Source organism: Microchirus variegatus (assembly GCF_963457635.1).
Source record: "Microchirus variegatus genome assembly, chromosome: 23".
NCBI classification, from domain to species: Eukaryota; Metazoa; Chordata; class Actinopteri; order Pleuronectiformes; family Soleidae; genus Microchirus; species Microchirus variegatus.
Genome location: NC_139824.1, coordinates 6859509 through 6878813, shown reverse-complemented (window position 1 = coordinate 6878813; position 19305 = coordinate 6859509). Strand labels below are relative to the sequence as shown.

At 40.4% G+C, this 19305-nt stretch overlaps 1 protein-coding gene across 1 annotated transcript; it reads right to left on the bottom strand.

The window, feature by feature from the left end:
- Window positions 1-1580: 1580 nt before the first annotated feature.
- Window positions 1581-18239, bottom strand: LOC310943546 (axin-1-like). The gene is given in 14 exon segments (XM_083909145.1): window positions 1581-2635; window positions 2827-2976; window positions 3085-3384; window positions 5570-5746; window positions 5851-6028; window positions 7650-8043; window positions 8626-8763; window positions 9073-9169; window positions 9294-9428; window positions 10251-10406; window positions 10529-10722; window positions 13761-14342; window positions 14344-14451; window positions 18106-18239. Coding segments are annotated over 14 exon segments (2772 nt in total). The 5' UTR covers window positions 18142-18239; the 3' UTR covers window positions 1581-2508.
- Between the last annotated feature and the right edge of the window lie 1066 nt (window positions 18240-19305).

The following is a 19305-nucleotide window of genomic DNA, read 5'->3' as shown; positions in this document are numbered from 1 at the left end:
ATAAAACGAAACGGATAATTCAACTCATCAGGAAAACATTCCTGATAAAGAACATGCTTGGTGATTATTAAAATTATTATTTTTTTAATAAACAAATACATATCTAAATTTTAAATTTCATATTGAAGGCAAAATGTGTTAAAGTAAGGACAACAATGTTTTACAATCTTATTATTCCCTTACTGGGCACAAACCCAGAACAAATTCTGTTTGACATTCTCTCAAGATTCTGTAGGAGGCCTGCACATTCAGGTCACCACCAGCATAGATGACACAAACAGTCAGGCCATGATTAAGAGATGAACACTGAATGTAGACCCAGACATGATGACAATCAAGTTATTTTCTTTGAGGCTATAGCAGGTCCAGGCTTTTTAAAAGTCAGATTATATTCAGCTGGTGTGTTGTCAGCCAGTGTTTCAAGATGTTCGGGCTCTGAGGCGTCACTGCTTTACAACAGTGATGTAGTTTAAAAGAAATATTTGACTTTTTCTCCACTACAAATGAAACGGGAGATCCATGCCTGTATGTTAAATATACGGCAGCCAACATAGCTTAGCATAAAAACAGAACATAATTATGGAAACTTATGGAAACAGAGCGTAGCTCCAAAAGGTCACAAAATCCACCTGGTTGAACCTTTGAAGCCCATTAAATAACATGTTAAATCCATCAACTAAATTAATTTAAATAATGATCAAGCAGAAATTTCACTTCTATCTGAGGGATAAAAAAAACTATGGTTCAGACAAAATAAGTAATATTTTTTTTTTATGTTTTAGAATTAGTGTGATGGGAAGTTGATAGACCTGTCGATTAACTGAAAAAGAACAGGAATATTAACTTGATAGTAAAAATGAACAGTAGCTGCAGCCTTTGTTTTACCCATATGTAAGCAAATGACTGCATGCTCTAGGCATTATATCTGCAGCACAGGTATGTAAAGAGTATAACTCTCGAGAGGAAAGCAAATGAGGACATTAAAAAACGTGTCAGAACGATTCTTTAAGATAAGCTTGTGAATTTGAATTCAAATGTAAGCTGCAAAGTTTGAAGTTTGAGAATATGCAGGAGGAAGGAGAGATTCCTTTCAGCTCATGAAGAAAAAAAAGACTTGGACTGCACAGACACGCGCATGTAGGCTTTAAGGATGTACAATATGCTCTTTGGCTGAGTTCAGACATACAAGACCAATTCGGACTCTCACAAATACGCTTACGAATGTGAATTCTAGATAGTAATGGCACTGGCCAGGCAGACGGGGAAGGAGGCAGGCAGGCAGGCAGGCAGGCACCTAGACTGAGCTCGGAGTTTCTCACACAGTCTCTTGACATAGCAGAAAAGTTACAAGATCACTGAGAGGGTTTCAGTGAGAGAGCCACTAAAAACAACAGATACTGTTGTCAAAGTCTCCACACCTTTAGTGTGCAAGTTTTACGAGTGGAAAAAAAAAATCCAATGTTTAAAATCTATCACGCAGTAGAACAACAAGTGAATGATCGAAATCGTAAACAGTACAGAACTGAGGTGTATGGATGTGGTTTAGAGGAAAGAAAAACAAAACGGCTGCCCTGAAATGACTAATGATCTAGCTTCAAAACATACAAAATAATACAAAATTAGGTTGAGATATGACGAAATTAGGCTGCATTAGTAAGTAATAGTACCTGCCTTGTACATATACAATTCAAATAAAATGAAAACAAGTAGCTAGGATACTCGTCTTTATCAAAAATATGTAGCTTTGGTAAACAAGTTATGTAGAGAACTGTTGTCTGAAAATGTGGATGTGAGATCACAACATGACATCTAGGAATCAAGGGTGAGAAATTATTAGTTTTGAGGCTGTGAAGTCAATGAGAGGAGAAACAGCCGAAAAGTTCCACTCCCTAAAATCCTCTGTCCTCTCCTCGTGTCTCCAGCTGATGAGGAACAGAGACAGCAAAAGGCAGTGACACTCCCGAATGGAACAAGACTGCTTTCTTTACTGTCCCGAGCACCGATTGAAGAGTTTCCATGGTAATGTAGCAGCATCGTAATGGTCTACGGAGGACAGACTCCCCCAGAGCATATGTGGAAGACGACTTTATCCTCTCTGCTTCCAGCAGTCCTCACCCCGTTCCATCATCACAGTGAAGACTGGTCAGATACCAGATTTTAACAGCCCTCCTTGAATATCCACAGTGGAGACAAGACAGGTTAAATAATTTATGTTCTTTTCCTTTGCGGCTGTTTAGTCTGACCAGCATCTTCACTTGATGCGAGTTTGATCCAGGCGCTGTCGCAGATATCCAGATATTCCATAAAAATAACCATCTGCTTAATACTTGAGCTTCTACCATGCAGCACAAACTCCATCCTGTTACACGTTGCTCCATCCACCTTTCTACTTTCCTTCTTCCATTTTCACACAGCTGAGCTTCCATCCCACCCAAATGTTCTCGTTCAATCTCCTTTTAAAATGATTATTTTTTTCGCAATTCTGTTTAGTCTTCCATTTCCCACATTTCAGTCAACCTTCTCAACCTTCCCGATGATCTTCTCCTCAAAGATTGGCAAGATGGCGTCATCATCGCGGACTTCCTCGAACACTACACCACAGTCAAACTCGTCACTCACTTTCTTAAAGTAGAACCTGTACAAATAAGAGCCGTCATTAATTCTAGTACATTCTCAACTACATGCACTGCACTTGATTTCTATATGTGATTTGATTTCTATTTTTATCTGCATTTCTTAATCAATATTTGAGAGCTGTCATGATTCTGAGGAAATCAATGGACATTTTCATACAAATTACCAAATAAATACATAACATGTTTTTACCGATAGTGGCCCTTTTTGGTAAGCAGCTCCTTGAACTGGCCCAAAGTCACCACCCGGCCTTTGACTGATGTTCTGTATGGGATTGGCTCTCCACAGAAGTAGTAAGCGACTGTCATGTTCTCACACAATTGGCGCTTTCCAGACTTGTGCCTGAAAAAGAACAAGACCCATTAATAACAGGCACACCTGAGGAAAATGTATTTTAAAATTTTAAGAAATAAATATACAAGTAAACAAAAAAACTGATTGCCAACGGACCTCTGCTTTGCCTGTGGTAGTGCATTCCTCCTCCTCTCTTCCTCCAGCCTCCTCCTAGCCTCCTCTAACTGGGTGAGGGGGTTGGGAGCTGGGTTGGGGGGCATAGCTGGGTCCTGAATGAATGGGTGTGAGGGCTGAACCTGGGAGGACGATGACCCAGGGATAGCAGCTGACACTGATGAGGAGTTGTTACGCAGCTGTGCAGAGACCCATGGATGTACAGCTCCAGGTCGCTCCACTGAAGTTGGTCGTGGTGACTCACTGCTGGTTCCCGTCCTCCTGGAGCTACTGGTGCTGCCGCTGGGGGGGAAAAAGCAGAGGAAGAGGATGAAAGGAGAACTTGATAATAATACAAATAATAAAACACAAACAATCTTGAGTTGAACAACAAATTATAAATCCCACACAATTTCCTGCACTGGTGATGAGCCACCAGTGGCCGTGGTGGGAGCTGAGAGAACCAGGAGGAGAACTGCTGATAGTCAGAACAAAGTCACAGGACTAATACCTTTAAACTGCATCCATCCTTCTCTGCAAGTAACCATGTACATGTAACCAGAAGTGCTGAGAAACAACTGACTCGCTGCTGTATTTGGCCCGTGGGCAAGAGGGACCTGAACTGCAGGTGTTTCCCTCATCCTACTGCCTACGGAGTCCGCGGATTTGTGATGATGCTCTGCTAAATATGCTAGTTTGGAAGATGACGAGAAAGAGATGGGTGTGCTGTTCTCACTCTCTACCAGGTTCTCCCTTCTCCTCACTTGCAGATGTAGAAGAGAACACTGAAGTAGTATCCATTTAACACTTTGCTTCCAGTCAAATGTGTCTGTAGAGTTCACACCAGTGATGAACCAGAGTTTGATTGTTCCGTGTCACAGTGCTACATTTACACCAGCCTCAATGGTGAACTTGTGATATGTGAATGATGAATTCAACATATGTACTTACTTGAAGGAGGTCTGTGCTCAGATTCAATCGATAAATTACATATTTATCGATTATCTGAATAACTTGATCATATAATTTCAGAAAGAATTCATGCACAGATAGATTATCTTCTTACTCGACTAATCATTATATTCACTTAACTGACACTTCGTAGGTTCCTGCTAGCATAACAAACTGGAGGTAGAGGGGACACCGGAGACACGCTACAGACTAAGCTGTCGAACACTGTGCGTTGTTTGTCTGAATGAGAATGTTTCATTCTTACTTTTTGTACTCTTTGCCGAGGTACCTTTAGGAGCTTGGTCTGTGAGTGTATGTGTGTGTGTGTGTGTCTCTTGAGCAAGAAAGGGAAGGTCAGTTGTGACCAGACAGTGTTGCCTTTAGCCGGGACAAAGTCTCTAATGTGAAATGTTCAATGCTTTTTGGAAGAAATGACTCCTTCTGATGAAGCTGAATGGCTGTATGTTCTTCACTCACTTGTAAAAGTAAGTGTCAGCTCGAAGCAGCTACAGCTTCTGTCCTGGAGGACAGGAGCCCATGTGATTTCCGACCACAGTCTATAAGCTAAGCAGGAAAGCTAATACAAGCTAAAGTCATATTGCATTTGAAGCAAGCACCATTATCAGCGTAACTTCTGATGAATCAGAAACATTTTAATTTCTCTTAGCAGCAGGTCTATGTCTCTGTGTGAAACACCTACAGCCTCTGTGCTTCTGTGTGTGACAGGCAGCGAGCCCCACTCCTCTACATAGGCATAGAAACAAGCAGATATCTCCTCAGGACTGGTAACAGCAGAAATCCATCGTACACAAACTGATTGTGTCTTATTCCGTTAACATCAACGCTTAATAATACGCATAATAAAACTAATAGTTGGGTACCCATCCCAAGTGTAAAGTAGCAATGAATAGCATCCTAAGCTAAATCCGCATTTTGTTAAGGGGTGCAGTGCTCGTTACCCGGTTTACAAAAAACCTTGCATATCTAGTAAAATTTGGTGAATCCAAAATAAAATATGTACACAATATTATATCATAAATGTAATAGTTTTATTTTATAGTATATATGTTTTCATAAATTAATATACAGTTTTATTTTATAGTATATTATATTAAAAATAATGGATGGTGTTATGGTAAGCACTCTTGACTTTGCAGCCAGCTGCATGTAGTTTGCATGTTCTCTCCGTGTGTGCATGGGTTTTCTCAGGTTTCTCTGGTTTCCCTCCAGTCTAAAGACATGCAGATTTGGAAATTAGGCAAATTGGACACTCTTGGCTGTAGGTGAGAGTGGATGGTTATTTGTCTTTATGTGGCCATGTGATGGAATGGCGACCTGTCGAGGTTGTACCCGCCTTTCGCTCTTTGTCAGCTGGGATCAGCAGATGGATGGATGGGTGGGAAGGAGTATGTGTAAAGGTAAAAAGGTTAAGTTTGGAGTAATAAAGGCCACAAGGGATTATCGGCAGAGCTATAAAGCTTTTTTCAACGTACGTTTTTTCCCCCCAGGTGGATGCACTGATCGTGGATAGACTCACCCATGGGTGGTTCTCCTTTGTCGTTCCCCTTCCATCATCCACTGCAGGATCTTCTGGTTTCTCTCCAGATCCTCTATTGGCACCTGGGTCTCAGCAACACGCCCACTCTCATCACCTTTGCCTGACGTCTCTGAAGCCTTCTTACATCCTCGCCGCGATAATGTGCTGCCTTTACTACTGCAAAACGAATGGGTCACATACAAAAGATGAACTCATTTATGTAAAAGAGAGCAGTAACACAGCTGTGACAAACATCAGCACACACAGTCACACCAGCTTACCTGTAACCCATTCCCTCAAGCGTGCTGGCTCCAGCTCCGTCAGCGTAGTTACGACTTCTACCTGCATACTGGCCAGAGGGGTCTCCATTAAACGCGTAGTTGGGCTGAGACCTAGAGCCTGTCTCCTCTTGTCCTTCTCGTCCTCTGTGGTGGTACAGCTGCTTATGGTGATGCACACCTGACAAAGACATTAAGGTAATTGGTGACATACCAGGTTGCTGTAGCTTTATTCAAGACCAACAGCAGCACACTGGAAATGTGGTATTTCCACACCAGAAAACCTAAACAACAGAATTAAATAATATAGATCACAACCCTAACCTAATAGTGCAGGTGATATTCTATCATATCATATATTTGTCCAATGCTTTGAACATCATCTATCCAGCATTTCTAAAGGACACACTGGAGCAAGCTGTAGTGGATCTGTGGATTATCTGACCAATCCACCCCAGTATGGGAGGATTCTGGATTGTGTGTCAGATATGGCAGCCTGCAGTGCAAGGGCCCCACAGGAATGGTTCTGGTTCTGTCCCTCATAACCCTGTACACAGCAGACTTTTCCAGGCGGCTCCCGCTCCCGTCACCTCTGATGATTCTACAACAGCAAAGAGGCTGGACAAAATGAAAAAAGGCCAGCTCGGTCCTGGGGCACTTGATTCAGTGGGGGTGGTGGGTGAGAATAGAATGATCTGATATCATCTATGATGGACACCCTCACAGCACTAGGCAACTCCTGGAGTGATTGAAACATCCTAAATATCTGGACGTTCCTCCTGCTGTTGTACAACAAGCACTGCTCTCACACACAACCTCATGCCACTTCATACCATGTGCAATATCACCAGTGTAATTTACAAAGTGCAGCATCAAGCTCACTGCTATACATGCTGTATATTCTGGTTTCCTCACCATTTGTACTGCAAATTCTATATTTTTAATATCTTATCAGCTAATAATTTTCTACATTGTACATTCATAGATGTATGTTTGTTTATTATTTATTACCTTCACACTGACCATCTTTGCTGCAGCAACAATGCAATTTTCCCCATTGCAAGACTAAGAAAAGAATCATCTTATCTTCTCTTAAAAGTCAATCAAAATTATTAATTAATCCAACAAACAAACCAAACTACATGGATGCCAAATCCAATGCATCTTATTCCCCTCCGTCATATAGGTGCACATCTGTTCATAATGAATCTGAACCTGTTTAAGAACCTGGGCCATATTTTCTAAATTTAAATGTGTGCCGAGGTACAGGGTCCCAGGATGAACCCATTCCAGTCCAGTTAGTGGCACACTCTTCTTTTGGTCATAGGAGACCAGAAGAAGACAGAAACCATGGAAACTTGCTTGAGGTCACATGAGGAAATCCGCTGGTACCCAGATATGTAAAACTCACAAAGTGAGTGAACGCCTGGTGAGAAATCTCCACCACTAAAACGGAACTTGAGTTTGCATGCATAGAAGGCTAGACTGAGGCAGACCCTTGGTTTAAGTATGAAGGGAACCGTGGGCATGTATGCGCATGCGATGATGTGAAGCAGCTCTTCGTGGAACACAAGCCTGACTTCAATACTGACACTGCTGGACTGAGTCAAATGTTTCATCATTACAAGCAACAAAAACATTGCCATCCAAAAGCAATTTAATAGGTCGGGAACAAGTGTTTGTCACTAATATATTGAGTCACACAGGAAATACTGTCAAGCAGCAATTGAGTAGACAGTGTGTTTAGTACATTCTCTCTCTCTTTCACCCTGCCTCTCTCCTGCTCCTCCACAGCCTCTTACCTTTAACCCCGGCAGCAGGTAGACTGTGACCTCCCCCTCGGTGAGGAGGGTAATGAGGTGGTCCAATCCCGCCATCAGGTGAGCGTGAGGATTTGGGAGGAGTGTGTCGACCCCCTCCTCCACCTAAGGTGCTGTTGGTTGCCCCTGGCGACTGGCAGCCTGGTGTTTTCATTACACGTGACACATGTTCATCCAAAATCGACTCTGGGTCATCGTCCTGGGAATCCTCCATGGCAACCAGGCCACCAAAGTTGGGGACTGTTGCTGTGTTAGCAGTGGTCTCTGAATAACGGGCTCCATAGAGAGGTGGAAATGATGAGGGGAGGGGGAGTGGTATGCTATGAGAAGACATGGAGGTTGTCACGGAGATGTCAGCATCGTCCCCCTCTTCTTCCTGTTAGGAATGCAGAAGAAAAATTCTAACTGGCAATAACAGCATATACAACAAATAAAATAAACTAGCCTGCAGGGATAATACAGATAAACAATGCTATTTATATTTACATTAAAAACTACCCGTGTTTATACATATTTTTAGTGTCAACATTTTGCCATGTATTTGTGATTTCCATTTAAGCTTCATGGGTAAACAATCCTAATTAATTACAATCCTAGGTCATTTCACTCGGAATTTATTAAGATATAATTCAAGTATAGCATTCTCCATATTTACAGTATCACTAACCTTGACCATAACCAGTTAATGCCTAACGCTAACCCATTCCAATCTTTTAAGCGCTAAACTTAACTAGTTCCTTGGAATATAAGACCATGTTTTGGTCCACATGAGGGCTATTGGCTATTGGAGTTTATGCCAGAAAAGGTCCGAAGTAACAAATACAAATACACACACACTGTTAATTATGTGATGTCTGTAGTACACATTTTGCCCTGCTGCTATTTGGTGTGTATCACTATCAAACAAAGTGTTGTTGTATCTATCTAATGAGAACCACACACCCATCCCTGCACTCACCAGTCGTACTCTCTTCAGCCTTTCTTCGAGTCTTTCCTGAGCCTCTCTCTCTCTGAGAACTGTCTCCAGCCTGCTGATGAGCTCTGCTGCAAACCTCTCAGGCTCTACGTGGATATCCTTTGGCATGCGGTACGTGCGCTGCATAGACACAAGAGCAAAATTAGATGAGATAAAATCCTATTCATAGCTGTTGCTAATACAGTATATAATAGCAAAATATGTCAATTAAAAGTAAATAATACATTTCAGATGAGGGAATTGTATAGAGCTGTTACAGTAGAGATAAAACAAACAAAATGGGTAGAGATGTTTGTTACCCACCCTCAGCAATAACTGCAACAGCTGCAGTTATTGCCTGTAACAGGTGGGTTAACAAATCCTATGTCACTGCTACATGAAAGCAGTTGCACATGATGACATGATGCGTTCAGTGTCTGTTTAACTCACAGGTATATGAGGTAGGGGCACACGTCCATTGGCTTTGGCACTTTCATGCATCTCTTTACGATGCTGCTTCCGATATCGATATGGAGGAATACCATCTCTGTGCCCAGACACAAATAAACAACCATCAAAAGCAGACCATGAGGAGGCATTACTGTTGTTGACGATGTCATTATTGAGCAGTTGTGTAGCACAGTGTGTGCAGCAGTTCTGTGTGTACTTACACACTACTGTCGGTCAGCGACAGTGTGTCGGCATCACTCGACATGCTCTGCTGCTCACTGTCATTGGCACTGGTCGCTGGAGCGCGAGCGTAGCCCATGTTTGCGTAGTATGGGTTCACTGGCTCCCTCCATGGTCTGTGAAAGATTTTCAATGCAATGAGCACAATTTAAGTGATGATACACATTTCACAATACAATGATTCATCGTTAACACAAGTTCACTGACTTCAGCATGTTTGGCTCCTTTTAATGCAGCAGGTTTGCTTTCTGCTAGTTTTAAGAAACCGGTATTATTCAGAAAATGAAACGGGCAAAACAACATTTCTCAAATTCTTCTTCCCAAGCAGGCTGTACACCAAGAGTTGCAATACTGCCCTCAACAGGAAAATATGTTTCTGTCAGCAGTTCAAAGAACATTAAAGAACAACTTTTCCTATGATGAAAGGCAGGCAGATTTGTCGGTATGTCTCACTTCCACTATTCTCCAGTGATGTCAACTATTTGTACATCAAACATTCAGCCTGTTCAGGACATTCTCCAACCATTTCTATTTATTTATTAAAATTTTTAATATTTTTAATATATTCAAATATTTCCTGCTATTTTTCTCCCATAGGAAATAAATTGAGAAGGCAGATTAAAGTCAACAGTTTGAGTGAGCCCTCATACATTCCACATAAAATTGTTTATTATCAGATCAAAGGCAGAAGAAGAACCATGAGTGGAAGCTCACAATGCGCCAATTAAGGAAACAGGAAAAGGGGTTGGGAATAGCAGACTCAGCATTGCAAACGAATAATGTGATATTATCAGAGTTGTAATTAAATAAATGTAAGAAGGGTAAATGTCACTGGTGTAGAGTTCAAGTGGTATAAAAGAGGAAAAACCATGAAATTGATCACATTAAAAACATCATCACAACTATTAGAGCTAAAGAACTGTGACATGGACACACACCTGTACTCTCTGCTGTCCTGTCTCCTCCTGTTAACCGTGACTCTCTGCGGTGCCGTCTGCATCAACAGGCTCTGCGTCAGCCTGCCAGCTGGTGTGTCTCCACACTCCTCCTCATCTTTCTCTTCTTCTGCCTCCCTCCCGCCTCCTCCCCCACACCTAGGATCAATAGAAGCATTAACAATTGTTTTTACACATTATGAAAAAAAATGTTTTCATTGTTGCACCGAGCATGTCAAAAAGGTAATGGCTTTGTGATGCTACATTAAACCTCATCTCACCTCCACTCCTCATCCTCAGCGAGTGTGGGTAAGTATGCAGGCACAGATTTGGCTGGCCCCGATGAAGGACTCTGATCACTGGGGTTAGGTTTGGGGCTCTCTCCTCCTGTTCGTGTGTACTCCAGGTACAGATCTGACTTAAGGAACAAAGGGTAGGTGTTCTCCTCCATCATGGCCTGGATCTCCGTCTGGGCCTGGAAAAAAGGAAACAAGTGGTAAGTGAAATGGGGCCACTATAATTAGTACAGCACAGCATATTATACCTAATATTACCAACACTTTCATAACCTGCCCATTCTGACTCAGGAGTGTGTTAAACCAACACTGGCATTCAATCTGAAAAAAAACTTGCATTACTACGCATGATTTTGCAAAGGTAAGTTAAGTTGGATGTTTTTGGTTTCTCTGGTGTGTAAGTCAGGAGACTCAAGTCTCTGTAAACAAGACCTGTAAAGTCTCATACTGTACGTGGATTGACAGTTCCTACCAAGTACCAAATGAAAACAAAATCTGAGATTAGGCTGAAAGAGGGCACAGAAAACCTTAAAACAAGAAAACATACATATGTGCCTTTAACGTGCCACCTGCACTACACCTACTTTCCGATTACATGAGCTAAGGCTTGACGGTACGGGCAAAAATGCCATCACGATAACACAGTTTACTGTGGTTTTGAACTACTTTTATGGACAGTAAACATTTCACCCATGTGAGGTATAACATTTGTAGGAATGATGTGTCTCAAAGTGTGTTTGCCCCATGTATGAACTTTATAATGATACCACTGTTGTACTGACATAGAAGAAAATCATACTGCAATATATATATGCAGTATATATATTGCAGTATTATTGTTCTGACAATATGGTGAATGATAGTCAGAACACAGAAACCTTAGGTAAAGACGTTCAGCCCAGCTCGGAGAACATCATACATACATGGAGGGCTGAAACTAACAATTATTTTGGTAGTCGAGTAACCTGTCAACAATTATTATTCTGTTTATTAAGAATTAAAACTAGTTTTACATTTACAAAAAAATAGGAAGGCATAACGTTAGCCATCGTGACTTATTGCACATCTTGGTTGAATACTCAATTTTGATTGGTCACTGTCGACATTCAGCTGTCTGTTATTTATGTATAAGTGTTACAGCCTGTTGCTAGGGGCCAATCACACAAAGAGCATTGTTTGTATCAACGGGAGACAGTCTGGTCAATTTACCAACGGTAAATTTGGGACGCCCAAAAGACGTCCTATGTTTTCCTCGGTAACCACTAAAACGATGTGATGACGCGCGGGCATAGACAGGCACGTGCTGGCCACAAAAGATCAGTTTGGAACACCAATAAAACGATTCCAACAAGATGTGAGGACACGGTGGAACAGCACCTAGTAAATGCTGGAAAGTCTCTTTGCGCAAAAGCGAAACTTTGCTGCAGCGCAGATAATGAACTCCCTGCGACAGAACTCTTCTCTCTCTCTCTTTGAGCAGTTAACTAAAGAGATCAGCGCATCTGATGAATCTGTTATTCCCTTAATTACAGCGCTAAAGCGTCTTCTATACAAAGATTGAGACCACGGAGTGAAAACAATGAAAAGTGCACTCTTGAGAATCTGTCAACACGTTTTACTAAGATTTACACGGATCCTGATTAGTCAGCAGGGGCGGTGCGCTGGGGGGCACCCTCTATAATTGCAATGCCTTGACTTAAGTGAGGCAAGTACAGACAGTCCCAGCCATAACAACAACATTTATTATTATTAATATTATTATTAATAATAATAATAACAATAATAATAAATTGTGACAAAATTGGCATAACAATTTTTGTCTTTTTCCATTTTGAGTTACTTGCCATTACTTGCGAGACAAGCTCCACATGTCCACAATCTTTTTTTTGGGGGGGGGGGGGCTCTAAAAAAATCCTAGCTAAAAGCCTGTACCACCGTCAGTCCAATTTCCATCCACTAAGAATGTTTGTGTACTGATATAAAGGCCCAGTGCTTGAAGTATCTGCGGTGTGAGGTTTATTGTAAGTTTTACCTTAGGGCACCTGCATTCTCATTGTTTGCTTGCAGTGATTTTTTTTACAGTACCTCCCAGCAAAAATGAATTAACGATTCACTCCATGTTGCTCACAATAAGTTTGAAATCAATACTCTCCTTTAGTAAGGGATACTAGGGATTTAATACGGGATAACATGCAGTAAGTAAATAAACTTCAGCCTGTTGGGCTGTTGTATTGTTCCGTCTGCAGTTGGTGTCGTCAATGGTAAAATAGGCTTACCCCCCCCCCCTTTCTGTAGTACATTCATGGGCAACATAAGGCTGAGGGGCCAAAATCAGCCCGCAACCCAATTTAATTTCACCCTCAAGTTAAATCTTGCTCAGCTTCAGTGACAGATTAACATTAAAGCATTTAACCCTTTGGTTACCATCCTGTTGTCACCGACAGGATTTGGCATGCGTAGTTCTCATTACCATGACTTCTGGAATGTTTGTGAAATCTAGAAAATTCAGAAACCGCCAGTCCAATAACAGACAAGATTCACCAGCGTGTCACACGTTTGTGAAGTCAGCTTCTCAGTACCGAAATTCCTAAATGGTAGAATAACTAGTCTTGAAAAAATCTTGGAAAAAGGAGCAGAAGCACTCACTCATTGGATTTATCTTGATTTAATGGCTGTGAAATTATCAAAAAAATGTTCAGACAGCCTGAATATCGTGATGGTCATAAGAGGGTCAACGAGTGAAACACAGCCAGACTTTCATTTTTAAATAGTCTCAGGAAACAAAAGGTGTCAACATTTTTACTTTTCTAGTGTAACAGATGGGTTTAATGATTTGTATTTCTTTATAACCATTTCCTTGAGGCTTCATTAATGTCAGTTTGGCCCTCTGGAAAAGAAAACGCTGCCTATCTCTGCTGTAGTGCATGTAGAGCAATGCAGTTATTGAACATGGTTTGTCAGGGACAATTTCGTATTCGACAAATATAGGACTGTTACTTTATGCCCTAAACACCAAATAAAATTCAATTTGGTACATTTTTAAACTAAAGAAGTGTATAATTTATGGCAAATTCAGTCTACACAAGCAGTACCACCACTCAGCAATGGTGCTTTGCACTTCAGCCTGAATTGCCAAATCTTTAAATGGGCCATTACATCCAACATTCACTGCAGTTATTTGGAACCCTGACAAACATGAAATCAATGTTTTAAATACCTGTTCAAACATAGCAGGGTCTGGATGCGGCTTTCCCACACAGTCTCTGATGAAACTCTTGGTGGCTGCTTTGATTTGCCTGGAGACAATCCCACTTCCGTCTACAATGTACTTCCTGTAGATGGCCTTGGCCAGCTTTGCCCTCTTCTCTTGGCTCGTCTTCCTGAAGCCCGAGCAGGCAAACCAGAAGTCCAGAAGGTCCGCACACCCTTCCTGGCACAGGAAGGTTCGGAACAGCTGGATGCCTTCCTGGTCATCTAGGAGTGAGTGAAGTGACTCAGCCCACTTCAGGTAAGGTGGAGTTGGTGAAGCTGAGCCCTCAGGTTCATACCCCAAGTCCAGATCAGGGCGACGTGGAGTCGCAGACGATGAGGAGGGTGTGTAACTTGATGGATCCCCCATTTTAGACAATGACGATGACAGGGGAAAGCCGTGGATTTGGGAAAGGGTGTTCGGACGGGTGCTGGCTGACTGGACTGGGGGGTCCACATCAGAACCCTCCTCACCAGGAACAGGGGGTCGTGGAGCATCCTCAGTAAAGTGGGTTGGGCCGTTCAGAGAGGCCACAACTCCACCACCACCCCTGAACCCAATCCCATGTAATTCTCTGACAACACTCATGTCTCTGATTGCACAAGGCAGAGGTCAGATTTTCGCCTCTAGCAATGATTCTGCTGGCAAACGATTCACCCTGTGACAAAAACAAGAAAAGCGGTTAGTCTCAGCAGTGGGAGCAAACACAAAGGAATTAACTTTACTTCTACACTAATAAAAAACATCCGACTCAATTCACTGTCAAATCACCGATGTATACAAAGACTGAAATACAAACACTGATCAGTCACAACATTAAGAAGGGATACTGGATGTAATGCTGTGGCTGATCAGCATAAACGTGGAAGTTCCCCCATAGTGACAGAAGACTGTTATTACAGTATCTGCCAGAATAGTTTTTTTAGCCCTTGAAAATTATCTAAGGTAAGTACAAATGTGTGTTGTAATACGTTTCCTGATATTTATCTTCTTTAGTGTCATTACTTTTTTCCTGTATAAGTGAAAACGCGGCATTTTCAATTAACTGGATTTTACATTCACACTTGGCTGTATTTTTACTGACACAAAAAGGTTTTAATGTTATGGCTGATTTATATTAATGTCTCTATAGAAACTACAGGAGATGCGAGTGATTGAGAATAGGCATTAGACAGTATGATCATTTTCGTCATGATTGTTCAGACCAAAATAACTGGTTCCTGTCATTGAGATAATTAGAGAAATATGCTTAAAATCTTTTAAGATTCTTAGACACAAACAGTTAGGACACTCTGTCCATATTCTACCTGCATTTACTTTCTGAACAAATGCTCAAAAGCTCACGGCTACAGAGGAAACATGTTACAAAACATTATTGACATTACTGAAGTACAGTGATTTTGACCACTTATCGGACCGATACTGAGTATCGTATATCATCCATAATATAGACCTTATTTTTGTCAGAAACATGTAAGTGGAGGTCATTATCGTTGAGAGAGACTATTGGTTTGGCATTTCTGGTCAGTAATAGCTTTATGCAGCAGGCAGGACAACAACTTTGACAGATTCTAGATTGCTTCTAGAAAACAAGTATCGTGTGTGCAGTCAGGGGTTGCTATAACAGCAGCTGGAATATGGGAAAGGCTTTAAAGGAACTGGAATGTTTTCGATCATCAGCCACAAATAAGACAGGAATGTGGATGCAAAGCACTGTGTACACTTTTTTCCTACCTCTGAGGTAAGGCTAAAAGCCTTTAATTTGAAGAAGAAAACCAAGGCGTCCCTATGTCTGTTTGTTTGACTTGAATACAAATCACAGAACACCAATCAACTACCAGAGAAGTGGCTACACTTTGAAACGCCGTTAAAACCTCCAAGGTGACATCAGCAGCCACAGGGAAAACCACAGCTAATTATGATTAAGTGTAAACAACAAATGTAGTTGGTTATATTGCCGACTTGTTTTAATTCATTATTTCAGTTCATTCACCTATTCAACCGTCCACACCAAGTGACTAGCGCTAAGTAATTCAAAATATCCTTCGACGTTTTTGTCGCCCCACCCCGTAATACTACACAGATGTGGAACTGACCCGCCATTTCGTTTTGTTGTGAATAGCATATAACGAAAAAAGGCCCACTCCATTCACAGTGAAGGAAGCGAATAACGGGAGTGCAGGAACAAAACAGGAAGTTGGACCCATAGTTACTTCCACATTCAAAAATAAGGTATATACTGTTCCGACAAGGGCTGACCTAAATCATCATCATGGTTTCAAAGGATAATGAAAAATGATTCACTGGAGAAATTAGTTTGAGGTTTAAAAACTAACATTCAAAGTCAATCAAAGTCATTATGTGTTATGTAGAGCTGCAACAATGAATTGCATAAATAAATTGCCAACTGTTTCAAAATCAATGAATTGGTTTGAGTGTAAAATTAATGAATGTATGATTTAAAACAGGTTGTCAGATTTTTCAGCTGCTTAGATGTGAATATTTCTGGTGCCAATATTTATGTGCCAAGCAATAACTTCCAATAATTTTATAGTCAAGACACATTTTTTAAGAATAACATCACTACACTGTTGCTGAGGCACACTTCTGTCATTAAAATTGTTTAAAGTAACGTGGTAACCAACGTCAGGCTTTCTTCTAGTCTTGACGTTAAGAGAACATCAAATTATCAAATGTGTTTAATATTATCTCAAGTCTTTTGGTCTTGGCTCATGCACATACTTCTTGAATAGATGAGGTCTAACTTAACAGAAAATCGGGAAGAACTTGGCTTACAAACAGGACAGGGCTGAAATGAAACATGTGAAATATAGGGTTTGTTAAGAAAAAAACTTTCATACACAATATACTTGGGCTGAAAGATTTGGGTAAAATTGTGATCAGACTTTGATTTGCAACATAATTAATAATGTAAACAAGACGGTGGACGATTAAATCAAAATATGCTCGAATGAAAGAAACACATATATAATAGAACTGCAACTAACGATAATTTTCTCGATTAACCGAGTCAGCGTTTGGTTTGGAAAATGTCAAAAATCTGTGTTTTTCAAACCTGGAAATTATTGTTCTCGAATGTCTTGTTTTGTCCACAAAGCAAAATTATTCAGTTTTAACGATTTCTTAAAGAAACTCGAAAATATGCACATTAAAGAAGCTGAACAATCAGAAAACCTGTTTGAAATCTTAAAAGCACCACTCCAATGACAAATCGCTTATCAAAACAGTTGACAATTCATTTAGCAATTGTGTCAGCCCTAATATTTAGTGTGAAGAGCTACGTCTAATGGTTATTTTCATAATAAATTCATCTGTCAATTATGATTGTGTTCTCCAGTCTTGTTTTGACCACAACCCGAAACATTTCAGTTTTAATGACTTCTTTGTCAAATGGAGCAAATATTCACACTTAAACTGAAAAATCAATTCTTAATAATTATTTTTTAAATATTATTATTTTAAAAAACAAAAAAACAACAACAACTAAAACAGAATAATCGTTGCAGCTCTAACAGTATGTAGGACTGGACAATCAATGATTTTGAAATCGCAATTTGAAAACACTTTATGATCAAATCGCAATATTGTATGCATGTGTTTTATTGTTAGTAGCGACAGTTTGTGATTAGTGACTAAAAACTATGAATTGGATTTAGATGACAGAGTGTGCTACGACATTCTTTCCCAAATCTTTCCAAGCTAAACTACAACAACAACGTCCTGCTGTGTCGGTAAATCGTCAAACTCAAGTTCACTAGTTAAGTTTATGAAGTCAGTGAAGCAGCTCCATTAGAATTTAAAACCCAGCGCCTGCGGGTGTCAAAGCAAAACTCACTTCTCATACTTTAAATCACAAACCGTCACATAAGCAGCCAATATTAACAGGCCAAGACAGCGAGCTAGCCTCAAAGCAATGCCACAACTTCCACCGATGCCAGCGCTTAAACGTGAGAATCTCATTCATCTTGGCCTGCAAAGACGATGGGGGGATGGGTACAGAAACAAACTCTACAACCACACAAGACGGGCCTGCTGCACGCAAAACACTTCCACACTGGCGTACTCTGTACGCTATATCGTGCCGAGCAAAGTCACACATAAGCGGCGCAAACTTTCCAGCTGACTAACTCCTACAAATCTGGCGATTTGATATGAAACAAAAACAAGAAAGCGGGGGCACGTTTTCCACTCTGCTGGCTACAGTGCCAGCTAGTTTGGGTTAGCCTGCTAGCTGGCTAGCTTAGCTAGGTGCGTTAAGGTCCCGTGTTTTCTACCAAAGTGTCCGTCCTACCGTCTCTGGAAGCCCGGTCCCCGTATTCCGCTGCATTGGGGAAACTGGCGCGAACTGTGTGCTCCAAAACGCAGCATATGGATAGTTTCCCAAAATCAAATATCCACGAAAACGAGCCGTTGTCTTGTCCTCAACTCCCCATGGTGGCTGGTTTCAATAATACCGAGCGAGAGAATACGTGCGTGCGCGCAAACGCCGTGCGGTGTGTAGCCTGTAGCACGTTTATAGAACTGCAGCGAATAGAAGCGACACACGCTGTGTGGACGTATTTATAGATCAGTAATACGCGAAGTTACACTGAATAGCAACACCACAATGTACAAATGTATTATGCACGCGTATTTTACGTATATGAATTACAATGCAGGTCTATTTTATGTATTGCATGACGACTATTTTCAGATAAAATATTGAACTGAGGGAAAATGTGAAACAGTTACTCGATTATTAATCGATTTAAACCGTCAACTATTTTGATAATGGGTTGATTAGTTTGAATGTTTTCTTAAAGAGTTCACACAACTTTTCTGATTTTTCAGCTTCTTAAATGTAAATATTTGGGGGTTGTGTTTTTTGCTCCATATAACAAAAAAACTTAAATTAAAACTGAATAATTTTGGTTTTCAAGTTTGGTGAATACTATTCTATATTTTTTATACAACCTGACATTTTATTGACCAAACAACTAACCAATTAATCAAGTATTTTACTTTAAATCATTTTTACTTTAAATATGATTATGCAAGCGTGTATGACATACACATAAAATACCTTGCAGGTCTATTTTTATGTACAGCTACTTTATGACGACTACTTTCATACTAGATAAAACATTAAATTGGGGGAAAAGTGTGAAAAATATGTTTTGCTTTTTCTAACTTTACATCTGTGTAGGGCTGAAACAATTACTCGATTATTAATCGATTTACTAAATTCAAATTCATTCTGGTATTTCAGCTTCTTAAATCTTAATATTTTCTGATTATTATTACGCAAAGTTACGCTGATTAAATGTCACATCACAAGCGCATACTTAAGTTTATGAATATTATGCAAATCATTGTTTGTGTAGACCAAGATAGACCAATAATCTTGTGCCACTGCACTTTTTCCATATATGCAAATATGTTAATAATTCATTTGTATATGTTTATATGTTGTAAGGAATAACAGACAAAGAAAAAAGATTATTAATTGGAG